Below are 18,753 nucleotides of genomic sequence, written 5' to 3' on the forward strand. Positions count from 1 at the left end.
TGAGTGTTTTAAGACAAAGGTCATATGTCTTACGGTTAAGCATTGCTAATCTTTGTATTTATAATACATAAAATTTTACCATATTGAAATTCATACTTTTTTACATTAAAATTTCTATTGACTTTAATATTCAGATTTGGATATCAATGTTTGAAAATTGATCTTCCTTAAAACTATGATATTCAAATCTGGCCTCGGACACTTGACATTTACTAGCTGTGTGACCCCGGGCAAGTCACTTAACCCCAGTTGCCTTACCAAAAAACAAAAACAAAACAAAACAAAAATCCTAGCTTCAAAACTCTATGATAGGGGCAGCTAGGTGGCGCAGTGGATAGAGCACTGGCCCTGGAGTCAGGAGTACCTGAGTTCAAATTCGGCCTCAGATACTTAACACTTACTAGCTGTGTGACCCATGGCAAGTCACTTAACCCCAATTGCCTCATTAAAAAACAAAACAAACAAATAAACAAAAACTCTATGATAAAACTGTGGGAATTAAAATACAGTGTTCAAGTATGGATTGGACCAGATGGCTCCTGAGGTCCATTCTAATTCTGATATTTTGTGATATTAATCTCTTTTTTGATTTCTGTTTTCTGGAAGATTTGTCCCATCAGATGAGAAGAAAAAACAAGGCTGCCAACGAGAAAATGAAACACTCATCCAGAGAAGAAAAGATCAGATGCAGCCTGGGGGTACTGCTATAAGTGTAACAGTCCCCTATCGAGTAGTAGATCAGCCTCTCAAACTGATGCCTCAAGACTGGTAAGATGGTTTTAAAGTTTAAAACAATTCATTAACTCTTTTAGTTTTAAATTTGTTGTTAAATTCATAAGCTTTCAAGTTTCTTCATCAGTAAAACCAAACCTTTTTGGTCTTTGAAATCTAAATCTGTTTTAACTTAGAAAAAAACCAGTTTGTTTTTCATTATATTTTCAATTGTATTTCATTATATTTTCAATATAATAATATTATAATATATTGTATTTCAATTGTATTTCATTGTATTTCATTATATTTTCAATATAATAATATAGTATAATATATTAACTTTTATTTTAATTATAGGCCACTTGTCTTTCTGAAAGCTTGATTGATATCATTTGTGCGTGCATGTGCAACATACACTATACACACTTTTTTTTACACACAATGTACTTAAACTTATTTTCTTCCCTAGTATTTGAATATTTCCACCAAGTATATAGACCCTTTAAATCTGGTCATCAATCTCTTGCTAAAGCAAAATTAAATGATAGTTTACTTAGATTATTTCAGAGATTTAATAACTTGATGACCTTTAATATTTCTCTTATATAGTAAAAGAAAATGTTCTTAAACTTCTGTTTAAATAGAAGTCTAAAAATGTGTGCTTTCTTAAAATTAAGGCTACTTTTGAAGAAGTTGTTATTTTAATAATCTTAAGTATATTATAAAAGCACAGTTATATTTTATGGTACAATTGAAAGAATGCTGGCTCTGATGTCAGGAACCAGGTTTAAATGTTGATTTTGGACTTAATACTGGTTTGACCTTTGGTAAGTCACCTAATTTCCTTAGGACTCAGTTTTCTTCTATTTAAAAGGAGTGTTTACAACTTCTTGGCTTCTCTGATCCTTTTCAACTCAAGATCTGTGATCCCACTATGAAACAAACAGTATAACAATGTTAATTGTTTGTCTTTAATATCACTATTGACTATTATACTAGCAGGGTAGTTCTTGCAACCACTAGAATGAAAATGTAGATTATATATGAAAATACTGCTTTTAAAAATAAACATTAGCTTACATTTATTTAGCATTGTAAGACTAACAATGTGTTTCTCTTCAATGTTTTACTGTACTATAATATTTCACTTTTGTTGAATCAACATGAATTTTTTAAAATTTAAAAATAATATATTAAAGTCAGTTAATTTTGGTAACAATCAAAATAAATTTGTCTTTTAAGATCAGTTTTCAGGTAGCAAAGAAACAGGCATAAAAGACCAAAAGGATCACATATAAAAATAGCTTTATGTGTATTTGTGCTGATAAGACATATAACCACAAAAAAGCAGATGCACTGGTTGTATAGCAGTCATTAATGTGCTATAATAGTGACATTATAAAGAGAAATTATGCTAATGTGCTCTGTTTGCCTCACAGTAGTGTTGACAGCAGATTCTGTCACATGAATAATTATGAGACTGGTTCCTTAGGGATTTACAGTAACTAAAACTCAAGGTCTTTAATAAGAGTGTCTTTTCTTTCTTTTCTATTTATAGGGATCGTGTTGTGGCAGTTTTTGTACAGGGCCCCGCATGGCAGTTCAAAGGTTGGCCATGGCTGTTACCTGATGGATCACCAGTTGATATATTTGCTAAAAGTGAGTTTCTCATTTTTCTTTGATATTATTTTCTCCTTACAATATTTGTGAATCACGTGGTGGTTTCTCGCCCCCCCCCCCCCCCCCATTTAGTAGAAAAAAGAATAATTGCATTTTTGTAGTTGTTGTGAAATGTATGTTCTCTTCTTGAGGGCTAGAACTGTCCTGTTTTTGATTTGTATCTCTAGCACCCAGCATAATTCCTTTTATGGAGCAAGCACTGAATACATGATTTGATTGAAACCTTCTAGTACAATCATTATAAGACCTTGGTATTTGATATTGGCAATCATCTGTTCTAAATTTTATATACGCACACTTAGAAGACACAACAAACTCCCAGTAGAGTTTTTTGTTTTTTGTTTTTTTGCGGGGCAATGGGGGTTAAGTGACTTGCCCAGGGTCACACAGCTAGTAAGTGTAAAGTGTCTGAGGCCGGATTTGAACTCAGGTACTCCTGAATCCAGGGCCGGTGCTTTTATCCACTGGGCCACCTAGCCCCCCCCCCCCCCCAATAGAGTATTTTTAATGCTTTCTACTCATAGAGTTTGTCATTGAGATAGTTCATTCCCATATTAGTAATTTGTAAAACTTAAAAAATTTCCATCTGTAAAAGTTATATGTAAACTAAGATCAAGCTTTTCTTGGCCATAATACCAATCTGGATTAATAATAGTCTGTTGTGAGTATAAGACTTATTTTTAAATTAAATGAGTTTAAAGTGTTTTAATTTTGAAATGTGCAATTGATTTGCAGATTTTTATATGCTTATATTCTTCATATGCATGTAGAAATCAATTTAATTCCACCTTAATTTGAACAGTAATTTTTCATTATACAATTTACCTAAATTGGATTTATTTTATTTATTTTTTAAATTATACCTTCAATGGCTCTGAGATAAAATTAAAAATTTAACCTGGAATTTAAAGTATTCAGAAGTCTGGCTGTAGACCTAGCTCTCTAGCCTTATTTTAGATTGCCTTCCAAACTGGACTTCTCAGCTTTTCAAAATCCTCATCCTCCTTCAAGAATTATCTTTGTTCCTTCTTCCTCAAAAATTTCTAGAGCTTTTTGTGTGATATTCTCCTGTCCCGTTTTGTGCTCTACCTTTTATGGTTTATGTTGCCTTCCTTTTCTGACCCTTCCCCATTTCCAGTAGAATATAAGCTCCTTGAAGGCAGCAAGTATTTTCATTTGCTTCACACATAAAACAATAGATTTAGAACTTGGGCTTAGAGGTTTTCTAAGACTAACACCTTCATCTTAAAAACAAGAAAAACTAGAGTGAAATAGATTAAATGATTTATGCAACGTATCAGAGTCCCTGGGATTCTAGCACAGATCATTTACTTTCAAATTTAACTTCCCATTGCACAATGTTTCCATTGAATAAGTATTTATTGAATTGATCTGAGTGCATGAATTTCTTTATAAGCAAAATTCAGTTACTTATATTTTTATTGAGTATGTTGGTACAAGTTAATATTTTAAAAAATAAGGATTTTTAATTGCTTGATATTGTGATACTTTGTGGATGACTTATTGAAATGTGCTAAGCACTTTATAAATATGATCTTACTTTATTTTCACAGTAACCCTTCAAGAAAGGTACTGTTATCTCTATTTTATAGTTGAGGAAGCTGAGGCACATAGAGATTTAATGACTGTCCCACAATCATATAGCTAGGAAGTGTCTGGGGCTAGATTTGAACTAAAGCCTTCCTGACACCAGGCCCAGCATTCTATCCACATCCTACCTACTTTAGCTGCCTCATTATTAATGAAAGCTTCAGCAAATATACCTTTACCAATAAACACACAGTCATTAAGTGCCAGCTCCGTTGTCAACATTGTTATTATCATCTTCATTATCATTGAGAGTTAACATTGTATATCAGAGAGTCAGTCTTGGAGACAGGAAGATATGGGCTCATATCCTGCCACTGCCACTGTGACTATGGGTAACCTCTCATTGCCCATGGCCATTCTGACAGTGTAAGTTACAGTTGACATGTTGGTCTACATTGGTGGAAAAAAGTTTTATTATATTAGTATTTCCATTTTGCCAATGAAGCCACAAGTCTGAACCAACAGAATAAACTGTCATCATTATGGGATACTTACAACTGTATTTTCAACATCAGAATGAAGAGAACTATGAAAGATGATGGTAGGGCTGTTCTTGAAATCTTTTCCATTAGTGTTAGAAGACTTTGAATTTCCATGCAATTTGTTAGTCTCGTATAATTTTTAAAATAACTTAATCCTGGGAAAGTCTCTATGTGTAGAAAATTTACTTACAGTGTGATCCAAGGAATTCCATCATTTCATCTACATTCTTTCTATTTGTGTGTTAAAACATAAAATATAATGAAATCTTATGTTACCAGTTAGACATGATTTTTAAAAAATTGGTAACTCCCACCCCCACCCCCACCCCCAAAAATAGTAATTGTAGCTTCTTCTAAATCATAACTATAGTGCATCCATAGAATAATTACTGAATTTATTTTTTGGACCTTCCAGTTCATTCTCCTATTATATAAATGAATTTGTATGTTTTTATCTCATGTAAAATAATGCCAGTTTTTCTTTCAATCCAGTCTTTTATTTTCTTTCCTTTGTAGTTAAAGCCTTTCATCTGAAGTATGATGAAGTACGCCTAGATCCAAATGTACAGAAATGGGATGTAACAGTATTAGAATTAAGCTATCACAAACGTCATTTGGACAGACCAGTGTTTTTACGTTTTTGGGAAACATTGGACAGGTAAATCTAAATAATTAAAACATAAACACTATTACTCTTTAGTTATCAAACTTGTTTGTTTTTACATTTACATTATAAATTTGAAAGTAGAACCAGATTCCTGAAACTTATTATAGTGTCATAGGATAAAATATCTCTACTAACTAGCTAAGGTTAACCCCTCTACCTGTTATTTGATCATACCAATCCCTTGAATCCCATTCTCTCCCTCCTCTCCTATATGAAGGTACAATAGCAATCTTACATTCTTTGAGGTCTTTTCCGGGTCTAGTTCTATAATTCTATGACCCAGTGACCTAAGCATTGCTTAATATGTATACTTTTAGTTCAAAATTTTTGGCTTCCCACATTTCATATTTGCTCATAGATCTACAGCTGGAAGATACCTCAGAAAAAGGCCCTTTTATGGATAGGAAACTTAGGTTGGTAAAGAGTAAATGACTTGGCAAAGGTCACATAAGCAATTAATGGTAAGGAAGGACTTGATTCCAGTCCATTTGCCTCCAAATTACACTGATTTACACTAGCTTAATGTAATAATACTCTTTTGTGTTATTTATTTTACAGGTACATGGTGAAGCATAAATCCCATTTGAGATTCTGAATTACTCTGAATTACTTGGCTACCATTTTCCCCAAGGAATTTGGATTAAGAAGCACGAAACTGCTCCATTCTGGGGACTCTGAGGCTCTTGATTTATAAATTTGTCAAGAACTTTACAAATGAAGGTCACAAATGAATCTTTTTTTCTGAGACCTTATTTGATGCTTCATGCTTTGACAGGTTGATATCTGTCATCATTATAAGCAAAGGTTTTTTGCTTACAATTATTTTTTTAAAATAATAATATTAGCCTTCTAGTCTGTAATGGAAATTGTATATTTTGATAGATGTTTTCTCCCTTGGTTAAATTAGCATCACTTAAGTTTTGTTCCTTCCTAGAAGATAAATACAGGTTACGTGTGTATATATAGATGTAATGAGACTCTTAGCCACTTTGCTTCTGATTTTCTGATTTTTTTCATTGCTCCATTGTTTTATGTTTTGAAAATACTATGTTGTGAATGATATTAAATTTTAGTCCTAGAATTTGAAAAACTAAGCAAAGTGAAGTGACTATTTTGAGTGAATCAAAATGTCAGCCTGTATATGTACTATATATTCTGTTAGTCTTTGTTTTAAAAGGGATAATGAAAAATCAAGAACCACCCTTTGGCTGTGGCTGAACTGTTCAATCTAAGAAAACTTTATTATGGAAACATTTAATGAATGTTCATTCTTCCCACTGACTTCAGTGATGAAAACTTAGAATGTTTATAATGGCATGTACTGGAGTACCTTTCTTAATGGAAGTCCTAAACCCACAGATTAAATAGGTCATAATACGTTTTATTTTGAGAGCCAGAGTATGATTTTCAGAATGGAATATTCATTCAATGCATCCTGCCATACAGACATAAAATCCTTAACCTTCATCATTTTCATTCTTTTTTTGTGGCAAAGAGATTTTAAGCCATTCTTTCTTTACATTTTGGTCTTGGATTTCCTATCCCATGCTATCCACTAATATTAATGAAATTTCCCAAGCACCAAAGAATACATTTTAATTATTTAAAATTATAAACACAACAGAAGTAAAAGAACTCTGGTATTTCTGTGTGTTCCCTCAATATCATACAAAATAGGTACAAATCCTATTTTAAGTTTCTAGAATAAGGTATATACCGTTTTCCTATTTCTCCACTTTGAATAAAGACCAGAGTGTTTCATCTGAGGTGTACAACAAAGCAACCTTTTCCACTTGTGATTTTCCTCTTTCGTTAATTAAAATTATTAGAATTCTCTGAGTTTTTATAAATGAAGTAATAATTATTCTGTTTTACATCATTTTCTCAAACCACCTCTTTTGGGTAGCATGGCTTTTAAAAAGTGAAGTACACTTTCATCTGTGCTAAACTGGCATTGCTTAGGGCTCATGTTGAAATTTAAAAGTAGTACAGAATTGGAAACTTTCTAATCAGAAACCATACCAGTAGTGAAGAGGGAAAAGAATGTTTGCTGTGTGGAAGTCTCAAACTCTGTAGAAAAAAGTTTTCTAGTTGAGTTTTGTATTATAAGGTTTTTCCATTTTTGAAAAATTGGGACAATTCCCTCTCCTTCCTCTAACTCTTTCCCGAACACCCCCCCCCCCCCCATAGACTTGAGTTTTCCACAGCACAGTCTCTCAACAGTATTGATTTGTTTTCTGAGTCTTGAGGCATAATTATGTATTTTGTAAAAATCTTGCCATGATAAAATACTGTAGTCCTGGGTTGTAAACTGTAATGGTAAAAAATAACCATTAGTTATATTTGTTAAGACTACTATATGTAGGCATCAACTACTTTTTCCATAAATATTTTTAATATGTATACCTATATGTGTTATGAATTTCAATTTATGCAGATGTGGGAACATATACTTTCAACAGCATTTATTTTCTCTTTAATTTGCCTTACATCTATATATGCACAGATTCAAATACTGTAAGGAACATGAGACAAAATGGAAATATTCTGTACCTTGTGTGGACTTATATGGTTTTTGTTTTGAAGCTGGGTACCTGATTTCAGTCCAGGGTAATTAACTTTGAATGGGAAGCAGACATCAGGCAATCACTATTTATTCACAGATAAAAAGTCATTATGAGTCTTAAAGCAGTACATAGCACAGTGCCTTGCACATAGTAAGCTCTCAGTATGTATTTGTTGCATGAATGAATGATGCACTTTTAGTGCAGCTCATGTATTACAAAATTCTTTGACTATACAACTACTTGGTATTGGCGTGCAAAAACATAATTTATGAGGAATGAAGATGCATAAGCAAAAAATTTTTTAAATTGAATTATGAATTAACTAATAAACATGACCATAAGATTTAGTTTCTATGAATAGAGATGCTTTTCAGGCCCTATAAAGGGAAAACTGGGTTTCATTTGTGCAGGACACATTCCTGAATTTGGTGGTTTTGAGAAATTTCTTTTCAAATGTAAATTGACTTTAAGAACTGAAAACATAAGTATTAAATATTATGTTTCTCATTTTTTTCTATTGTTTGCCCTTTGCCCATAATCAGTTGGTGGTCATGCGGGCAGTGATCTATTCAGGGTCCCATTAATGACAAACTAAGATGTCAATACTTATTTAATGTAGAAAAAAGAATTTTACTGTTTAATATTTAAACAATGTTTAATATATGTTTCATTTTAATTAGTATTAAAGCTTATAGTTTGTTTCCCATGTTTCAATTTCAGATGTTAAATTTAAAAGACAAGGCAATGTTTCATTAATTCTGGAGGGTTGGGAGTGGGGCTTAGAAAATAGAAGAGGAAAAGGAAGTATATTTCTGAGAGGGAACTTCTCTTGAATATTTAAGGTGGAAAGAAGTAAAACCATTTCTTATCTGCCATGCAGAATAAAACAGAAGCACTTTGCTTTTGAAAATAAAAGGGTCATTTTTTAATGGATCTGTACACTAAAAATTAAATCCTTCAGTTAAGTAGGATTACTTATCTAGTAGTCAATTGCAGGAAATATTTTTCCTAAATAAAATTCTTTTGTGACTCACAAGTGAGTTTGAGCTATAAGCTTCTTTTGTTAAGGGTTGGGCAAGAGTGGAAATAGGAGGGCCTTTTGGGGGGGGCAGGGGTAAAGTAACCTATATTCTTATTACTTAAAGGTAATGTGTTGATTATACTAGAGATATGTTTCTAAAGTGGTTCATTAATGGTTAAGGATAATTGATATTTCTGTCAGATAAACCTCTCTCTGAATGTCTTATTTGCTTTTGGATTTATTTTATTTAATGTATAAAACTTCAAACATTACCCCTTTCTAAAAAAGGCTGACTTTTGAGAGTCCCTTGAATTGTCAGATCAAATCAATCAGTACTCACCCAAAGGTCAAATACTGAAGCTGGAGCTTAAATGCTTTGACCACATAATGAGAAGATAGAACTCATTGGGAAATACCCTGATGTTGGGAAAGATTGAAGGAAAAAGGAGAAGGGGACAGCAGAAGATGAGATACATAGATAGAGGGTGTAATGGAAGCAATGAGCATGAACTTGGACAGATTTCAGGAGATAGTGGAGGATAGAAGGGCTTCTTGTGGTATGGCCCATGGGATAATGAAGAAAGAGTGCGGCCCTACTGAACAACAACAACTAAAAAAGGCTGACAGTGACTAGTGTCTGATTTAGTTTTTATAAAAAGAATATATTAATTAATGACTTACACTGTGGTTTTAAAATTTAATGTTTTAAGGCTGTGCTCATTTTAATGCAAAAGCCATAGTTAATGCATAGTACTTTATTAAAGCAATGTGTTTATGAAAAATTTAAAATCTCAGCCTCAAGAAATAGTTGGCCTATCAGGTTAAAGTTCATGTACAATGTGGAAAAACAAATCATCAGTAAACTAACAAGTGCCATAATTTGGCTTTGTGTATTTTGAAATGTTGACAGTAAACTATTTTTTTGTTAATGGAGAAGAAAAGAGGAAATTTGATTAATTTCATTAGCTTTAGTTGTTTTGTTTTGAATTTTAACTATTTCTTCTGCTTGGATTTAGCCCTTATTCAGTTATTTTGATCATTCAAATATTAATACAAGGAGCCTACATTAATGGAATATTCTGTTTTCAAAGAAGATAGGGTTGAGGAGTAGGAAGATGGGGTGGACTTGATCTGAGATTTCACTGCTGTTGAGGAGTGAGGAACCCATTCTTAACAACACGGGGAGACTCTTAAAGTCAAAGAGAGCCTCCTAGAACACTTAGAGCTTATATGACTTGTCCAGGGTCACACAGCCAGTATGGGTCAGAGGTAGGACTTGAAACCAAGTCTTTCTACTATGCCTCAGTGCATAGGACATTTAAAATACCACTCTGTTAGCAGAATTAGCTAAAGAACCCTATTTCTAGTAGAATCCAACTTTCCAGATGGTACACAATTCAGGCAATAAAGAAAAATGACTATATATTTTTACTGAGTCTAAATTTAATTACCTTACCACTGATATAAATTGGTAGCCCTTCTATACCTTCTCATCCTTTGTGATTGTTGTTCATTTCCCCCAGAAATCCTAAATAGAAGATCTGCCCAAAGTTCTAGAGGCCTTCTTCCAATTCCTTTTATGTCTCAGGAGTACCAGTGTTACTCTTGAGGTTGTACATTCTCAATACGAGATCAAACCATTTCTTTTTCTGTCCATAATATGAAATGTTGTATGAGTTGGGGATAGCTCATGGGCTACTGGCACCTTCAAGCTATCTATCTATCTATCTATCTATCTATCTATCTATCTATCTATCTATCTATCTATCTATCTATCTATCTATCTATCTATCTATCTATCTATCTATCTATCTAGGGATAGGAAGGAAAGTGCCCCTGGAAATTTTGTGGAAATAGAGACAAGATTCTGGGGAATGGTTGAGATCTGAAGTAGCAGCTGTAATACCCACGTTTCACAAGTACTGGACTTTCCCAAATATGATCCAGCCCATTTCTAGTTCTGCTCAATTCTGGACCTAATTCATGTCCCATCTGTGTCATTTATCCAACTTATACACAATTGTTTAAATGTATCTTTTGATTTCATTACTGTGGGATATGGGCATTGTGTTCATTGGTGCAGGTCTTAATTCCACATGTTTTCCATAAATCTTCCATTAAAATCTTAATTATTATTCTTATAGCAACTCAAGGTGCCTCTGTAAGATTTGAGCTTTCATAATTAAATCTCATAAATCACCATGACTGGCCCTCCTCCTTTTCAGATAGTGCTTATCCTTGATGGCCACGTAACTTTTGGTCCAGTCATTTAAGAAATCCTAAAAACATCTCATGCTCCTTTCTTCCAACCTGTAATTCTCCACCTTCTCCACAAGGATTTAATGAGACATTTTTAAATGCCTTGACTAAATTCAAGTATACTGCTACCTCTGTGACATTTCTACCAGTCTGATAAACTTGGAAAAGGGAAAGGGGGGAAAAAAAGGAAATGAAGTTAGCTTGATGTGACCTGCTATCTCAAAGAATACTACTAATTCACCTTCTAAGGTTTCCAGAAGATTGAAGTCCTCCATCATTACCATATTTTTTTTTTCCTGTGACAGCGTTTGCTTCTGAAACTCATCATCCATTTTCTCTTGCTGGCCAGACTATAAATAAATCCCAAAACAGTATTGATTTTACTTTTCTTCTTTATTGATCCTTGTCCAAATGTTCTTCCTGATGCTTCCTTAGATTTCCTTTCACAAATATATCTTGATAATAACTGACTTGTCACTTTAAGGTTTACAAGGCACATTACAACACTTGATCTTTGCTATCTATCTAGTGGTGGAGATACTACAGGTATCTTAATTTTTCCAATGAAGAAAATAAGGTTCACAGTATGACTTGCCCATGGACACCCAACACACCTACTGTGTTGGTTGGTATTTATGTCCTGATCTCTCCTGGCTCCCAAGTGCAGCATTCTTTACACCATGCCATCCTGACCATACATACATCATGTTCACACACACACACTGCTATTATCAAGTTAGAAAGTTGCCCATGTCTGTTACATATTCTTTTTATTGTGACAATGAGAGATCTTTCAATTTCATTGTGATGACTTTTACATGAGTTAAACTTCTCTAGGGATTGTTAAAAGAAGCAATGGCTTTTCATGCTTTTTTCAGTTTTTGAGTCAGAAGCCATCTGACGTAGTATACAAAGGGCCGATCTTTAAATCAGGAAGACCTAGATTCAAGTCCTGCCTCTGGAGAACCATGAATAAATCACTTAACCTCTGTTGTAGGCAATTATCTAAAACTTACAGGGTGGGTCAAGAGTCACAAAGGGATTTTAATATTTAATTATTTCTTTATTTTTTATTTTTATGTTATAATACCATAGCATCATATACAGTATACATAGGAAATGCATTTACATGTGAAAAATAAAATGTCATAAATGGCAAAAAATCATGACTTTTGGTCCACCCTATATAAGGTATAGAGTTGGCGAACTGCATTGGTTGGAGGCAGTTTCCATATCCATAATTCACTAATGAAATCACAGATACAGATCAAAAAAGGAGAAAGACTGAAAATAGCTGATTTGCTTATTTTTGCTGTTTAATTGATGCCTTTTATTTTTATATCCTTAAGAGCATTCTCATTTCTGAATGTGGCATCCCACCCCACTAACATTAAAACTTTTTCTAACAAAAACAAAGCAAAACTAACCAATACATGGATCTGACAGTATGTGCAGCATTCTGCACCTGTAGTACTCCAGCCTTTGTCAAGGGCAGGAGGATATGTCATCATCTGTTCTCAGATTCCAAGATTGGTGATTGTGATTATTTGGAGTTCTGATAAATGTCGTATTTTTGTCAGGGTTAAAGCAGGACTGTGGATCTGTAATTTCCATTGCTAAAGGAACCTCCCAGTGAGTAAATTTCCTCTATGAATTCAGATCCACAACCATTCTGCAACTTTTTTTCATGCACTTTGTAGTCCTGTCAAACTGATGATCTATGCTGTTCCTCAGTATATGCCTAACTCCCATCTCCATACTTTTGTACTGGCTACTTCTTGTATTTGCAATGTAATCTCTCCTTATTTAAGAATCCCTAGCTTCCTTCAAAGTTCAATTCAAGTACCATCTACATGTGGCCTTTCCTGAACTCCACCAGCTAGTAGTGCTGCTGCTGTGTCCCTTGACTTCTATTTATTTTCCATATACTTTATGTGTACATGTTGTTTCCCCTTAGGAATGTAGCCCCTTTGAGGGCAGAGACTGTTTCATTGTTTTTATCTCCCTAGCATCTGGCACATCCTTGATGTGCTGATTGATTGGTTGATTGGAATTGCTTGGTGACACTGAGTTATTGGGTGCCTTGCCTGTGGTCATACAGATCACATTTCAGAGACAGGACTTGAACTCGAGTCTTTTATCTGTACCCTATCCACCTGGGTTCTTTTTATCCACTTTTTTTATTTATATTAATGAAATAATATTAATCACTGTTTTGTTTCTATCTCTTCATCAATTAATGCAAAATTTCCTATATTTCTCCAGTATCTTAATATGTAATCCTTTTTCATTGTACAATATCCCATTATATTTGCATCATGATTTGGTAAACCATTTCCCATTTAACATCCATGTACACACACATGCTAAGAATGTTTTGGTGTGTATTGGACCTTTTTTCTTTCTTTTACTTGTGTATGTTTTGAGTGTTGGCATCCAGAAAAGCAGCCTGAAGAATTCATGCTAGAGTTGCTATAATTCCATGGGATATCTTCTCATCCTTATATATATATATATATATTTTTTTTTTTAAATTGATCCTTTTAATACTTGATATAACCAGTTTTTTTCTCTTAAGATAGACTTTTTTATGATGCTGCTTGGTTGCCACTCACCCTGCTTTATCACTTTGCAATGCTTTTCCTAAAGAGTTTGAGATGTACATTCCAAATAGTCTTCTAGCCTTTGCCCTATTTTATTTATTGATTCTGAATCATATTTTTCAACATTATTTTCATAATTTTCTTCTGGATCCACTTTTGGGGGTGGGGGCAATGAGGGTTAAGTGACTTGTCCAGGGTCACACAGCTATTAAGTGTCAAGTGTCTGAGACCAGATTTAAACTCGGGTTCTCCTGAATCAAGGGCCAGTGCTTTATCTACTGCGCCACCTAGCTGCCCCATGGATCCACTTTCAAAATTAAAGTTACACAATGTCAAAGGTATCTGTTGAACTACTTTGGAGGATGTTTAAATGTTCGAGTTCTTCATAGAAGTTCTGTGTTCTTCATCCTTTGCAATGGATTGCTGGCACATAAGCGGCAATTTTTAATGGTAGTCTATTTTATTTGTTAAGACCTACACAAACCTGCAAAAGGATTACAGGAGTGTCCCACAGAATATTTCTTGTTGCCTTTCCATGCCCAGTGAAACTCAGTCTGCCATTTCTTTTACTCAGTTCTCTTCCTGCTAGGTACCTTTCTGTTTCTTACCTGTTTCTTACATTTATAGCAAGAATATGAGGTTGGGTTTACGTTACATTTATAGCAAGAACATGAGGGTACAGTTCCTCCATTAGGGTCAGTTTGTGATTGGTCATTATACAGAGGTCAGTTGTGGATGTTAGCTGTTAATACTGTGAGCTATTGGGTGACACAGTCTAGGAAATGCATGGTTTTTAGCACCCTCTGTCCTTTTCTGATAATTTCCTGTCACTATGGAGGGGGGAGAATTCAGTGCCATGATTCTCCATCTCTAGCCTAACTTCTATCCAGTGGAGGGAAGAGGAAGGTATATTCCTTTCATGTCCCACCCATCTCCTGGCTTTCTCTAGCCTCTGGAAATGGGTGGGAAAGAGGTGAGTGCTAGCCCAGCATGCCCCATGTGTCTCCTGTTTGATCTCCAGTCACCAAAGGGAATAGGTGAGAAGGGTGCATTACCATCATGCCCCGCCATTTTCCTGCTTGGTCTCCAGCTTTCGGGAGTGGGAGGGGTAAAGCTTGGTGCCATGCCATCATTCACAACTGGTCTCTTGCCTGACTTCCATTCACAATTCTCCCTAGTCTCCAGCCTGTGGTGGGAGTGAGAAAGGATGAGGTGGGTGCCATATCATCATCCTGCCAGCCTCTTGCCTGACTTTTACTAGTCCCCTGCCTAATCTCCAGGCTTGGAGGGAAGAGAAGTAACATTCTATAATACCGTTGTTGTGCCCTGAAGTGAAGGGGGAGGGTACCTTTCCATCAAGTTTCCAGCCTGGTCTCCTGCCTTAGGGGAAGGAGAGTATCACCAGTTCTCCAAATTCTAGCTTCCTCTCAGAACTGCCCAAGACTGAATTCTTGCTATTCCCACCCCACCCCAGTTATAACACAACTTTGAGAATTAAAAATTTTCACTAAATGCTTGACATCACCTTGGTCATACACTCCCATCTAGTGATTCTGAACCTCCCTACATCCAAACTCCCATTTCCTATGTCCCACCACCGATACCTTATTCCAATTCTACTCAATTTCCCTCCACCAAAAAGGAAAAACAAAACAAAACAAAACCCAACAGCTCTCACCCCTTCCATTTTGTTCTATTGAATGACTGCTCCATAGGCAATGTGCTTGCTTTCATCTTAAAATCTTTCCCCACTTCTCCATCTTCTCTCATCAAGACTTGGCTCACTCCTCATGACAACCTCCCCAGCTACCCTTAGCAGTGTTGGCTGCCCTTTTACTCATTCCCCCTGACTCCGCTGGCCAAAGTTAGAAGCTGAAATACTTGCTTCCAGTTGCCACTCTCAGTTTCTCTCTCTACTTCCAGTCATTCAATAATCTTTCCTCTTTTGAGATTCACACAATGCATGTTGAGCATCTGAATATCAAAATCCTGTCAACTTGTCTATACACCTCCAGTACCTCCTTCCTCAATGAATTCTGTACCAGGGTCACTCTTCAGTAACTCTTGTCCTTATACTAGGTTGATATGTGTTGATACTCCTTGACATGCTCCACCCTCCCAATTCATCAAGTAGTTTCCAATGATTTACTCCACCCTAACTTAGCCCTCCACAAAGATTATCCTCTTGATCTTTTCGTCACCCTCAAATGTACTACCTCCATGTTCAGAAATTCTGAAATTCCCTGAGCATAACCTATTGGATCTCCACCTCTTCCTCTCCCTTCCAATACCAAACCTTGCTCTTCATCCACACCAAGACTTCCCATCTCTTGACCCCTCTTCTCCCAGACCATCACCCATGCTCCAGCCAGTCTTCTCCTTTCCCCATCTTGACTTCTTGGTGTACCAATGGTATGCTGTCTTCTCAAGTTCCTTGCCCATTTAGTATATTGCTGATTGTGCCTGTCAAGCCTCAGCCTTGATCACTAACACAGTTCATTGCCTTTGTTCCTACACATATGTTGCCAAATGGAGGTAGAGAAAGTCATGCAACCTTCCTGATTGGGTCCATTATAAATATATGTTACTAATCATACGTGTATAATCCTATCTGATTTGTTTGCCGCCTCAGGGAGGGAGGAAGGGAAAGAAAGATAAAAATTGAAACCCAAAACTATAAATAAAAATGTTTATTATTTAAGTAAATAAACAAATAATAAATGAATGAATGAATGGATGTTACATGACCCTTACTGGGTCCTCACTACTACTAGGCAATATCTTTGCTCTTCTCTAATTAAAGCACTATCCCTCTCAGTGTAATTGCTTTTCCAAACTTGTTTATTCTTTCTCCAACCTCTCATGCTTCCTCCCCCGTCCTCTCAGCTGAGAACCTTGCCTCACATTGGCATGGTTCTCATATTGACAAATCCTCAAAAAATTGAGGCCATTTGTGGAAAGCTTCTACTTCTCCCACTATCCCTTTCACCCTCTCACATTGATGTGGGATGGAATGATGTGGGATAGAATTTGGGGTCAAATTGATCGTGAGTCATCCCAAAAGAATTACAAGACTCAGTAACTCAGTTTCCCAAGTTTTGTTGCAATACTGAGTGACCACAAGGAGAGAACCAGAATAGTGGCTAGGTATCTATCAAATAGTGAAAGAAAAAAGTTATATTTATAGTATGGATAAATTGATTTATCAGTCTCATTATAATAATCTCCACCTTAGGGAGGTACAGGGGAGGGCCTGTCCTACTCATTATAATATTTTCTACCTTGGGGAGGTACAGGGGAGGGCTTATCCTAATTTGGAGATCCTGGGGTCCTAAACCAACCCCCAAGGCGTGTACCTTTTTCAGTGGAGATGTGTTTTGGGGGTTTATACATGAGGCTGGATTTGAACTCAGGTACTCCTGAATCCAGGGCCAGTGCTTTATCCACTACACCACCTAGCTGCCCCTCCAACATGTACCTTCTTTTTTTTTTTTTTTTTTTTTGTTGTTGTTGTTGTTGGTGTTGGTGTTGGGTTTTTTTTGTAGGGCAATGAGGGTTAAGTGACTTGCCCAGGGTCACACAGCTAGTAAGTGTCAAGTGTCTGAGGCCGGATTTGAACTCAGGTACTCCTGAATCCAGGGCCGGTGCTTTACCACTGTGCTATCTAGCTGCCCCCAACATGTACCTTCTTAATGCTTTACACTTCTTCCTCCCCATATACTTTTTTGTTTTGTTTTGTTTTTTTGTTTTGTTTTGTTTTAGTGAGGCAATTGGGGTTAAGTGACTTGCCCAGGGTCACACAGCTAGTAAGTGTTAAGTGTCTGAGGCCGGATTTGAGCTCAGGTACTCCTGACTCCAGGGCCAGTGCTCTATCCACTGCGCCACCTGGCTGCCCCCCCCCCATATACTTTTTGATCCAGTGACACTGGCCTTCTTGCTGTTCCTTGAACAAGACACTCAATTTCACCACTCCTCAAATTTTCACTGATTGTCCTTCCTGTGTGAAACGCTCTCCCTCTCTGCCTCCTGGCTTCCTTTAAGAACCCGCTAAAATCCAACCTTCTTCAGGAAGTCTTTCTCAAACTCTTAATTGCACTACTTTTTCTCCATAGATTATTTCCTATTTATCCTATATCTAAGCTGTTTCTACATAACTTTGCTTATTGTGTCTCTCCCCCCATTAAATTGTGAACTTCTCAAGGGCAGAGACTATCTTTTGTTTTTCTTTAGATCTCCAATGCTTAGCACAGTGTAGGAGCTTAATGTTTATTAGCTGGAAATGTTTGAGGGGATGGGATATTACACAGGACTTTTGTGTTTGAGTTTAGAAACCAAAAGGAAAAGTCATCATCCATTGGCTTTGATGATAGAAATGACATTTCCTAGACTTGACAAGTAAGAAGCAAATCTTGTTGGGGTGAGGTTGGAGGAAGAGGGCAACTTCAAGGGACTGAATTATCTTAGATTGTATATTCTTTTTCAGAACTGAGATTAAAATGGTATTTTAGAATTTACAGATGTACTTACAGATTCTCTATTAAGCATTTCAAGACTTGTAAATGTGAACATTTACACAATGCAGTAAGCCTTAAATGGGTAAAGCTAGTGAATTAAAACTAGTTTTGTTGCCAAAACTAAAAGTAAAATCTTCAGCAAATTGTCATTCTTTAGGGATTTTGTTTGCATCTATTTAATTCTATTTCCCTGTACTTAAATTTATCTATAAGCCACTTAAATGGGAAACTTGATTATAGTACTTAACACAGACTGTAGTCAGCATACACGCAGCAGGAATAGTGTCTAATGATGAAGTTCTCTGACATTCTGAGTGCAGATCTGGGTTCCTCCTTGAGCAAGCAGTTCTTGTATAAAGCTTAAATTTGAACTAGCCATATAGCCTAATTAAAGCACTCTTATTTTGATACCATTTTAACCTGGATTCTTTTGTGTTTCAATTCTAGTTTTAGGAAAACATCAAACACTGTATTTGAATTTCAGAAAGTAAGGACTCATTTCCTGCCTGGAATCTGTAATATGGGGCAGAATGTTAGAGAATCTTGGGTTGAGTGATGGGGACTTGAGAAATAATCTAATTTCAAAACTTTCCCAAGATCACACCTCTAATCAGGGGCAAAACCAAGAGTCAAGC

General features: G+C 35.7%; 1 protein-coding gene across 1 annotated transcript in view; it reads left to right on the top strand.

Annotated features, from left to right (window-relative positions):
- CDC73 (cell division cycle 73) overlaps positions 1 to 8,757 on the top strand; it is a 111,828-nt gene extending 103,071 nt beyond the window's left edge. The window contains exons 14-17 of the mRNA XM_044002798.1: positions 607 to 768; positions 2,273 to 2,373; positions 5,004 to 5,145; positions 5,713 to 8,757. Of these exons, the coding sequence (XP_043858733.1) occupies positions 607 to 768; positions 2,273 to 2,373; positions 5,004 to 5,145; positions 5,713 to 5,749 (442 nt within the window). The 3' untranslated portion in view covers positions 5,750 to 8,757. The remainder of the gene's footprint in view (positions 1 to 606; positions 769 to 2,272; positions 2,374 to 5,003; positions 5,146 to 5,712) is intronic.
- Positions 8,758 to 18,753: the final 9,996 nt, after the last annotated feature.

Source organism: Dromiciops gliroides, chromosome 4 (assembly GCF_019393635.1).
Source record: "Dromiciops gliroides isolate mDroGli1 chromosome 4, mDroGli1.pri, whole genome shotgun sequence".
Lineage (NCBI taxonomy): Eukaryota > Metazoa > Chordata > Mammalia > Microbiotheria > Microbiotheriidae > Dromiciops > Dromiciops gliroides.